Source organism: Ostrea edulis, chromosome 10, assembly GCF_947568905.1.
Source record: "Ostrea edulis chromosome 10, xbOstEdul1.1, whole genome shotgun sequence".
Classification (NCBI taxonomy): Eukaryota; Metazoa; Mollusca; class Bivalvia; order Ostreida; family Ostreidae; genus Ostrea; species Ostrea edulis.
This window is the reverse complement of record NC_079173.1, coordinates 11,210,789-11,222,375: the sequence shown is the minus strand read 5'-3', so window position 1 is coordinate 11,222,375 and position 11,587 is coordinate 11,210,789. Positions and strand designations below refer to the sequence as shown.

At 35.8% G+C, this 11,587-nt stretch overlaps 1 protein-coding gene across 1 annotated transcript; it reads left to right on the top strand.

The window, feature by feature from the left end:
* Nucleotides 1-7,811: 7,811 nt before the first annotated feature.
* LOC125666464 (uncharacterized) lies at nucleotides 7,812-11,358 on the top strand. The gene is made up of 4 exons (XM_048899618.2): nucleotides 7,812-7,840; nucleotides 9,530-9,581; nucleotides 10,593-10,799; nucleotides 11,136-11,358. The coding sequence occupies exons 2-4, from the start codon at nucleotides 9,533-9,535 to the stop codon at nucleotides 11,294-11,296; spliced, it is 417 nt and encodes a 138-aa protein (XP_048755575.2). The 5' UTR covers nucleotides 7,812-7,840; nucleotides 9,530-9,532; the 3' UTR covers nucleotides 11,297-11,358.
* Nucleotides 11,359-11,587: the final 229 nt, after the last annotated feature.

The window sequence follows — 11,587 nt, the reverse complement described above, 5'->3', positions numbered from 1 at the left end:
CCACCATAACGGTCATGTTCACTGATGTTGGCATCATGAAAACGTTCACGTTGTCGTCGCCACACTCGGTGCCTCCTGTCTGTAAAGTCCAAACAATACCTGGACTCATCGGTGAACAAAACTTGAACCCAATCGTTCTGTGTCCAAGTGACATGATCTTCAGTCCAGTCCAATCGCTCCCGCCGGTGTCGAACAGTCAGAGGGACTCGAACATATGCCCTTCTCGAGTTGAGACCTGCATTGTGAAACCGATTCCGTATCGTCTGAGTGGACACATTCACCCCCGAAGCGTTCAGGAAGTCGTTACGTTGGCTGATTGCTGTCCAGAAGGGATGGCATCGTGCCTGAAGAGCCACAAAATGGTCTTGGCGTTGAATTGTCGACCTCTGACGACCTCCCCCATGTCGGTGTGCTGCTGTACCAAAAGTTTGCTGTCGGTTCCAGGCCCTGTTTACAACGCTCTGGCTGACGTTTAGTGCATTCGCAACGTCACGTTGTGAATAGCCAGCGTCAAGCATTCCAATACATCTACCCAGTTGTTCTGTCGTCAGGCGACGCCTTACACGTTGAGGGGGCATTGTGTTGATAAACGTAGTGTAAACACTCAAGTGAGTTTGAAATTTTAGAAAGAATCAGACACCGATGCCTGAGTGAAAATCATGCAATGGTAGCAAAAGCATAAACTGTGATGAGAAACGCATTTCCCATGGCATGAAATGCACGTGCAAGTTTGTTGAAGACGTTTTTGATTTCACTTGGGCACAATATTGCCAGTTATGCAGTTATTAATTTTTTTAGACAGAAAAATATCTATGATCCTTATCAAATTTTGAGTAGTATACTTTAAAGAATGTAAAATGATAGACCAAAAAAAAAAAAACCACAAACAAACAAAAAAAACCCCACCTGAAAACAACTGAATAAGACTGGATTATATCATAGGAATTAATGTTGGGATTGTAATTCACAGAACTGATTGACATTTACATAGATGTAATTCTGCGATCTGTCGAATGTCAAAGTAATCTTTTCCACATCAGGTGGTGTTTTATCTCCCTTTGTAATTTTTTTGACATTTTACAAAGCTGTGTGAAAATGAACTGAAATATGATGTATCCCAATCGCTTTCTCGATCATTTCCCTGGCTATCGCTATTATGTGTGTATTATAGAACTTTTTCAATATGAAATAGATGGGACTACGAATATTCATTTTGAAACAGTGTTTTAGAATCTCCATTGTAGACATGCATGCTTTATTTCATACTTCATCTGTGTCAATTATTTCGAAGGCAATTGTAAATTACCATATTGTGTACAATAACGCATATTATATAGTTATTATAATTATTTGTTTTTCTCAAATAATTTGCATGTTTTTAGACCTAACGAGATGCTTTTCAAGATACTATGCATGTCTTTTTTGGAGGAATTATTTTTTGGAAGAGTGATTTTTTTAGGAATTATTTTTTGGAGGGGTGATTTTTTGGGGAAGACGGTTGTTGCTTTGTCGTCAAAGTACGCTAGCGTGTGCAAGGGCTGCTCGATATGTAATGTGTATTGTACCACAGCGCGATAACGCTTTGGACGATTTCGTGGATGATGATACTCTTGAATAGCTCTATTCAATACTTTTCCAACGGTATAAACACGGGCCTTCAACTCCACATAGTTTTAAACTTATTGTCAGTTCAATAGAGCCTGTCATTGACCACTGTTGTAGAAATGGTTGGGAATCGGGTTGAGAATATTGAAGAAATTAGAGCTTATATAAAAGTTCGCACAAAACTCGGTCATTCAGTAATGCAGATTCTTACTGAATTGGGGGAAGTTTGTGGGTCTGATAAGGTATCTTATGAGACAGTTCGTAGGTGGAGAAAGAAATTTCTGACTGGCACAGAGTCCGTCAAAGATGCAGCAGAATCTGGCATGACTGTACAGGCAAGGCAAATGTCTCAAAAGTCAGGGAAATAATGAAAAGTGATGGCAGATACACGATTCGTGATATTGGCAAAGCTGTTGCATATCGCTATCGCGGGTGCATTTCATTTTGAAGCGCATAAGTACGAAAGATTTCTGCCAGATGGATACCGCATATATTGACAGATGACCAAAACGGATACCAGTACAAACCGCTAAGCAATTGCTCAAAATGTTTCCCAAATTCAATCAAAGACAATTTGCATTGTTACTGGTGACAAAACATGAGTTCACTATTTCGAACCAGTAAGGAAAATTGGAAACAAAATATGGCTATCTAAACACGGTAGAACGCCTGCAGTTGCCAAAAGAACCATAAGCACAAAGAAGGTTCTTAACTGTATATTCTTTTCATGTGATGGTATAGCCGTACAAATTCCGGTGCTGAAGGGCAAAAGTGTTACAGATCGGTATTACCGAGATGTTATACTAAAAAAGCTCAAGAAATATTCTCATACACGACGCCCTGTGTCAGGATTTAGGCATGTTCGTTTTCTTCATGATAATGCTCCATCACACACATCTGAGCCCGTGAAGCAGTTTTTGAAGTCGGAGAAGGTTACCGTCTTACCAAACCCACCATACTTTCCAGATCTAGCCCCATGCGAGTTTTTCCAAAACTTAAAAAAAAAAATTCTGTTCGTCGTTACAAGTCCCGACAAGTCCTTGGCCCAGCCATCAGTCAGTGCCTCAGAGGTCTACCTAAATTAGCGTACCGTGACGCATTTCAGAAATGGATTCAGAGATTGAAATTATGTATTTCAAACCGCGGAGAATACTTTGAAGGGATGTAATGTTCATTTGACAATTTCAGTCGAATGCTTTTGAGATATCGTACAATACACATTACATATCGAACGGCCCTCGTATGATGTGTTAGACGAGTGATCATGTGTTAGACGAGTGGCCATGTGTTAGACGAGTGACTATCGAATTGATCTATGTACGTGTTATTCTTTGGCTTCCGGATACTAATAGATAATGTGATTGAGATAGAACGTTATAGTTTTTGTAGTTGATTAATTTAATAGAGTACAGTGCATTTTCGCTGAAAGAAAACTTGATGTGATGTATATCATTCATTTCATTTGCAGATGGTACAAAATGAATTATATTAGGTATATATCATTCACTTCATTTCAATATGTGACTTGCAGATGGTACAAATAAAAGACTTTTAATGAAATAACATTCACGTCATTTCAATATGTTCCTTGTAGATGGTGCATATACAAAATGAATTACCCTTTCATTCACAGTGACTTCATGTCAATATGTGGCTTGCAGATGGTACAAAATAAATCATTTTTATGAAATAACAGTGTCTGGATATAGTATGTTTCTTGTAATTGATTCGGTCGCTGTGTAAAGTGCCATTAGATGTCTACCAGGGAGTTAATACATTTTTGTTTTCAAAATTCTGATCCACGATTAAATTTTGCAATGTATTTAAAACAATGAAAAAAAAGTCTTCGAATCTAACAAAGGTGCAACTATCAATACAATTTCGCAAAAATAATGACACTTTTCTCCAAAATGAATATTTGTTATTTAAACATGTTCTATTGTATGTGATGTAATAAGGGAGCAGACAGAACACATATAAACCTTCTTTCAGTTACGAGGGTACTACATGTACAGTTTTTAGATACGATTATCAACTTCAAGATTTCGGTTATAATTTTTGTCAGAAATTTAGTAAAATGAAATTTCCAATGATATATACCTTTAAAAGAATCATACTAATTTAAGCACCAATTCTTTAAAGATATGATTTAGATCCAGAAATGTAAAGTTAGAATAGATATAATTGCGTTGCAAAATCTCAGCATCCTGTAAGTAGGTCGTAAAGTATAAGTAATGTCTAGTTAGAGTCAGGTTAATTCATGTAACACTTGAGCTTGAAAAGGAGAGGGGTAATAGGGGTTATCCTCCACTTTCAAGGAAATTGGACAAAAGTATGGATTAACCGACCCACTCACTTTTTAAGCGCTTAAGCGGATGCGCGAGCGCTTATTAGGGGCGATCTAGATAACGGAAGTCGTCCGGTCAGAGTCCTCTAGCGAACAAAATTATTGCCTGACGTCACGATGTCATAACTAAGCTTTGATATTTCTCTATCTCCGATAAGTACCGTGCGAACAACATGAACAATAAAAGCTAACGCTACAAGTCAGGGTCTCGATACCTTGTATGGAAAAGAAATCTAATGCATTTATTAGTGTTTATAACAAGGAAAAATTATGAAACAATCTGGCGAGTACATCGTCGATAATTTGAAAATATTCTCTGACGTCACAAGATAAGAAGGGAATCTGGTCGATCCCATTCATTTAATAAGGGTGTTTCATGATGCATGTAAAAATTGTTGAAGGAAGAAAACAGTCCATTCCTATAATGAAAGTTTATTACAAAAGTATGGTTTAACCGACCCACTCACGTTTTTCCTTAACCGACCCACTCACGTTTTCCCTTATATCCATGCACAGTACATTTCACGCCTGTCGATGAAGTTTTAAAAATGATAGCGACTTCAGTAGAGATGCACGTTTAACAAAACTGGATGTAAAATCGGCATTTCATTTCTTGCCAATACATCCCACAGATCATAAATTTGCTGGGTTTTAAATTCAACAATGAATATTACTATAATATGTGCCTACCAATGGGTTGCTCTATAAGTTGTGCTTTATTGGAAAAGTTTGCCCATTTTAGTCAAAAACAGGTATAGGTTCCATTAACCATTATCTAGATGATTTCATATTTGCAGGAAGAGACTAAAAAACATGCGAGATCTCATGTCAAATTTCCAAAATACATTATACATGCACTGTTTTCGATCTATCTCTTGCAGAGGAAAAAACCCCGGTTGGTCCAGCGACTAAATTGATTTTCCTAGGCATAGAAATTGAAATGGTGATAAAAATTGCTGAGGAGGAAATTGTTCTACAAAGAAAAACTTTGGTCAAAACGAAAATAACTCTTAAAGACTTGCAGTCCATTAACTCGATATCAGTTTAATTCAATGTTAAATAAATCCATTGAAATTGCTAAGTTATCAATATATTCTTATAAATCTCATTCTTTTCGTATAGGGGCTGCTACAGACAGAATCGTAGAAGGTAAACAGAACTCTGTAATAAAAGAGCTAGGCAGATTGTCATCTTGTGCCATTAATATAATTATGGTTTCATGCGTAGGTGAGGAAAAACGAATCTGGATAATTGGGGTTTTCAGCATGCTAGACAGTCGATGGATAATGCACATCTGGATCTTGGCAGACAGCTTTTTAGTATTCTTTAGCAGGGTAAGAGTGGAATGATTTGAAAGAAGTTTTACCGAAAATAAAATTACTACTATGGTTTGAATACGCACCTGAAAATTAATTAAACATTGCCGGAAGAATGATGATGGGAAATCTAAGGAGAACCATAGCAAAGACTGTGCATTTGATAAGAACAATGTTGCCAAATACAATGTTAGGTAATTGGTATTCAATTCTACCCAGAACGTGGCGTTTCAGCAAAAATCCCAAATCTTAAAACAATGTTGCTAAAAGGTTAGATAACTTTATGAGTCATTTCGTTGTCGCCAGTGGTGGATTTTACATAACATATCAAGAATTGAGTTGCGACTCTTCAGGCCTTTTTCGTAGAGACTAGGGTTCATTTGTCAGACCTTGGAAATGCCATATGTATATAGACTGCATTCATTTCAACTTCAGAGAATTTGTGCGTGGAATCAGAGTGGTGTTTAACAAAGCAATTCTTTGGATGACTTATCACTAGATATGAATATTTGCGTTTTCCATTTTTGTTTAAAAAAGCAACTGTCTATGATGTTAAAATGGTTGTGTAAAGTGTTGAAAAGTCATACGTTTTGATGTTGTTGATTTGAGAAAAGTTTTGTGACTTCAAGTTTACTAAAAGTTCTGTAGAATTTTTTTAGAATCCACATTTGATTTACAACACTGTCTGGCATATGAAGTCGCATAGTACATTTAAAAGTTTCTCCTTTACAGCTGTTAATGTGCATAAATATTGATTCATATTCGATAGTCTTGATGTTTATATTTATAGGTTATAGACTTTGTATGGGAAAATATGACGACCGAGTTTTTTGGCGCGTAGACGGACCGAGCTTGCGAGGTCCGTTCGCGACAAAAAACGAGGTCGTCATATTTCCCATACAAAGTCTATAACCTTTTTATTATATACTTTCAATTTCATTTAGAAACTAACAATAATTTTATTTTTAACAATAACTTTATCGGTTTAACTGAGTAAAAGATGAAAAACACGAAAAATTTGAAAATTAACGGCGTAGAAATTTGATTGTGACGTAATGTTTGCGGGCCGGAATGTTTCCGGGCATATATCGTGTGATATATGCCCGCAAACTTTTAAAGAAAAAAGAAGAGATGAAATTGAAAGTATATAATAAGCGTAAATATTCATATGCGTAAATTTTGATGTATATTCGATAATCTTGATGTTTATATAAATATAAAGATTATCGAATATAAATCAAGATTTGCGCATAAAAACATCAAGATTATCGAATGAACATCAATATTTGAATAATATTGCAACGTTTTACACGCCATATATAATGTTCTAAGGTTTAATGCTTACTCCTCCTAGGTATCTGATCCCACCTCTAGTATATTCACGGGTTTGCCCAACTCTATCTTGTATTGCTTGTGAGAGTTATGAGATTGATCGCTGTTCGTTGTCTTCACTTTTCATAATGGAAGGCCTAATTTTGAATATGTCATAATGTATGTTTTAGAAAGGGCTAGCCATGTTTTGCGACAGCCCTTTCATAGCTGGTGACCTCATTGACAAAAGAAACCCAAACAAAACTATCACAAACTTTTATTGTGCCTTCATTGTCTATAATAATAACATTTACACATCACAATAAAAGTGAAAAGCTATGCGTTTAATCAAAAGTAGGGACTCACAATTAGTATCTTACACGTACAAATGTAAGTGTTAAATGTAGAATCTAATAATATTACATGTACACGTACGATATAGAGGTTCTCTACGGAGTTTACAGACAACACCCGTATTATGTAAAAATGTCGAAAAGTAAAGATACACGAAGTATCCGTGGCTGTTGAATATGTAAAGTACTACGAATTCGGTGTAATTTATGTCGACTTAAGAATATGTCACATTCTACCAATAATGCGTGCATAATTTAAAATATTACATCAAGTCCCACGAATTTTGAATTGTGTGTAGAAATATGTCACGTTCTACCACTTCTGAAATGTGCGTATAATTTAAAAAATGTGAAGTCCGTCGAAATTTGAAATGTGTGTAGAATATGAAACATGACAAGACCCCGAAAGTCTGAAATGTGTTTAGAATGTGTAGAATTTAGAAAATGTCAAATCTTAGGAATTCTGAAATGTATGTAGAACTTAAAATATGAAATGAAATATGACAGGGTTCACGGCGGGTGTGAACGGTCGACAGGGGATGCTTACTCCTAGATACCTGGTATGTCCAGGGGTCCATCTTTGCCCAACTCTTTATTTTTGTATTCCTTGTGGGATTTATAAGATTGATGACTGTTCGTTATATTCGTGTTTCATGTTCTATCAATTCTGAAATATATGTAGAATTTAGATTATGTCAAGTTCCACGAATTCTGAAATGAGACACGTGTAAATGATCGTTAAAACAACTATCGTAATTTATTAGGCTATGATTACCCCCAGGATCGAGTTTATTGCAAAATAAATGTAATTATCATTAATTATTTCTGTTACAGAAATTATCTATATATATTCGCACACGGCCGGGACAAGATAGGATGAAATTTGTCAACACGTGCACACCGTTCGGGTAAGTAATTTTTTTATTTCAGGTTTCGCCACACCGGCATAATGAATATATATTGTATAACGCCATGATAGCTCTTCATGAAATACACATGTATATTGGTTGAAGAGACTTGAGGTATATAATCTTATATAGGTTCAGAAATTGAAAGACATTTCTTATATTTGCATTCTAATAATTTCAATTACATTTTAATTACAAACCGCGGTGGTTCACCTACATGTGGATGAGGTCATGGAAGTCTATTTATGCGCGTCAATTAGGGTATTCCAAAGGACCTCCCCCACTTAGCTGTGACATACGGTCCTCGATGATTTAGTAAAACATCAAAGTTGTTTGAATTATGCATTTACAATGCCCCAAGATATTCATTAATACCTAACCTTTGATGTTTGGCATTTTATTTTACTGAAAAGTTCGTTAACATTAAGAGCTATGCTGTCTTTTGAAATCAGTTAGTCTGTTTTTGTTAAATCTCTATTGATATTCATCGATTGACCGGTTTAGAAATCCTTTGTTTATATCGAGCACAAGGTTTTCCAGATTTCTCTTTTCTATCATAAGTCGTTTTTTGTAATAAAGAAAATTATATCCAAAAGTCAAGACTGAACAATCTTGTGCCGTAATGAAATTCATAAAAATAAATACCACAAAAATATACTAAAACTGTTCGTTTTCTTTCTACCTCAGTTACCTGTAGTGACCTCAGGTAGTAATTCTATAGTTTTCAGGCTAAAGGTGACCATCTAAAACTGTTTTCTACCATTATATTCCAATGTTCCAAGGGGAAAAAATTGTACACTTCCTTGAGGTACATCAGTGTTTGATACTTACCAAGGAGTATAATAGATAAATTAAATCAATTTTCTTTGATAAGAGGGGTGGTATAGAAAAGGGACCACAGGCTACAGCTAAAGCGAGACGCGTTGTTGTACGTTACTGAAATTTTACCTTTAGTTTCAGGTTGTAAGAATTTGGATGGAAAGTGAATCAAGTGTCAAAATATCCTTTTAAACATATTCAGATTTAAATTTTTTTTCCCGATATGGTTAGATCTTTGAGCTTTAGTTTGCATGATAGGAGAATCTATGGACTTATCAGACACACGTAGGTTGATGAAGTAAAGAAAAAACAGATGCTTCTGATAAAATTATTTCGAAGACCTAAAAAAAAGAGATGCTTCTGATAAGATTATTTCGAAGACCTAAAAAATATGCTTCTGATAAGATTATTTCGAAGATCTAAGCTTTCAACCAACGACGTCAAGTGGCCGTACAAGATTAAATGCATGTTCAAAAAGCAGTAGGATAATTATGAGAATAGAAATATCATCGAAATCTGAAGAAATTGTTAGGTGATGAGATTTATCGATTGATCTATATTCGAGTATTTTTCACTCATATGGAGACGTCAGCACTGCTGGTGAAGGACTGCAAAATTCAGGCCTATGCTAAGCGCTTACGGCCTTTGAGCAGGGAGGGATCTTTATCGTGCCATACCTGCTGTGGCACGGGTTTCGGTTTTTCGGTCTCATTCGAAGGACCACCCCATTTAGTCGCCTTTTACGACAAGCAAGGGGGTACTGAGGACCTATTCTAACCCGGTTCCCCTCGGGAAGAGTGTTACCGAAGAAATACAATCGTGTAAAATGTTGAAAATGCTAAGATCAATAACTTTTTTTTTATCTTTCAGAAAATGGGAAATGTTGCAGTATTCGGTCTGACTTTGTTTGCTGTTATATTAGGTATATGTTAAAAGAATTTCCATTTTGTATATGCAAATCGGTCTTTAATTTATTTTACGTTAGTGATTATGAATTAAATGTTTATCTTCTATTTCATAAATATATATACAAATGTACAAGTGCATCAGCCTTTTCTTCTTTAAGTAAATAATGTTGATCTTCTATTTCATATGCAGAAGCTTTATTGTAGACCATGCTTATCCTTCGTTTAAAAGAAACAAGAGATCGACAAGCATTATCGGTCACCTAAGTATCAGTTAAAAGTATCACTAGCACCGAGGGCTATGGAATCTGCAATAAAAAAAAAACGTGTCCTTAAAACACAAATGCCCCCGACAGTCCCCATACTGATGACAGAATTCACACAATATGTAAAAGTGAAGATAAGGAACTGTGATCAATCTCATGATTCGTATAAAGAATGAAGAGTGGGGAAAACACTGACCCCTGGATATACCAGAGGTGGTATCAGGTGCCTAGGGGGAGTAAGTATCCCCTGTTGACTGGTCACACCCGCCGTGAACCCTATATCTTGATCAGGAAAGCAACGGCCCAAAAATTGATATAAAACAGCGTTTAATTTAATGAGAGGTTGTATTTGTATATTAGATTGTTTTAACGACCATATATGTTTACGAATGGGATATCAAAAAGAGTGGTCAAAATAAGAAACCGAGCGCTGGAGATGATATTCTCCTCCACTCTGTAACAAAATTTACCTCAATGTCCGAAATATATCACCGTATCTGTGACAATACAAATAGATAAAATCGTCGAATTATAACAAATTCTTAAGATTTCGTGTTACTTTATCTTTAGAGTTATAAATGAATAACATAAGTACCGAACAACTAAATATTCCAAATTGATAATTCTAAATAAATATAAATCCAGGTCATTCCTCATTTGAAAACAAAATATGCCTTATAGTTTCTATTTTCTTTGTGTGGGTTTCTTTTATACATGAATACTGTACATATAATAAATTACACGTTAATCTTACGTCCTCAGGTATTACACTCAGTATTACACCCACAAAGTACTTTGAATGTGAAGAATATCCGGGCGACGAAACAGTAGATCAAACTCGGAGGGAGTGCTTGCGTGAAAAAGTGAATGACGTGGAGCGTTTATATTGTAAATATTGGGAATGTACTACTCCCAGCTGTCCCGAGGCCGAGCGACTAACGGCAGACGACGGCTGTCAGTTTTGTCCAGGTTTGTTAGCAATTGCTGCTTTTTGTAGTTGCTTTTTTTTTTGTCTTAAAAGAAAATATTTACATTTTCAATGTTCTCGTCTGTAATGGCCATTTCTCATAAACATGATTGATTGTGAAAAATGTGCGTATTTTAAATATTCATCAACTGATTTCGAGAAAATGAAAGTAGAATGTAAGAAAAAAAATGATGAGGGTGGGAAATGTAACGCTTCACGCATGCTCACTCCATGAAGCGCGAAATTTAGCTTCTTCACCAATTTTCTAAACAGTCATGCGGGAAATACCAATGCCTTAATGTATTTCCAATATAACTCTCTGTTGTTTTTACATTCAGGGACTTGTACTATCAACGGAAAGATTTACGAAGTCGGCACAGGTACCCGCTGCATAGATAACGTCAACACCTGTAGCTGTTTGGCCACGGGATCGGTCTACAACACTTTCGTGGGATACAATCTCTACTCATTCTGTAATGCATCAAATCCTGAAACGTAATTTTTTTTCTTGATATAAATGTTTTCCTGATATTAAAATCATATTTGCAGAAGGAATTCGAATCGACTGAGTTTATCATTTTATATACATACATGTACCTGCCGATGTCTCTCGTGTTCTTTCTTACAAAAGTTTGACACTAGGTTTATCCAACATAATTCAACTGACATATTCCACCAACAACGATCTCCGTAGACCATTACCAATTCTAACATACGGAGGTGATGTCCCTCTATAAGGTCTCTCTTGTCCTTCCGCTCGCACTCGTTCCATTACATGATATGAAAAGGT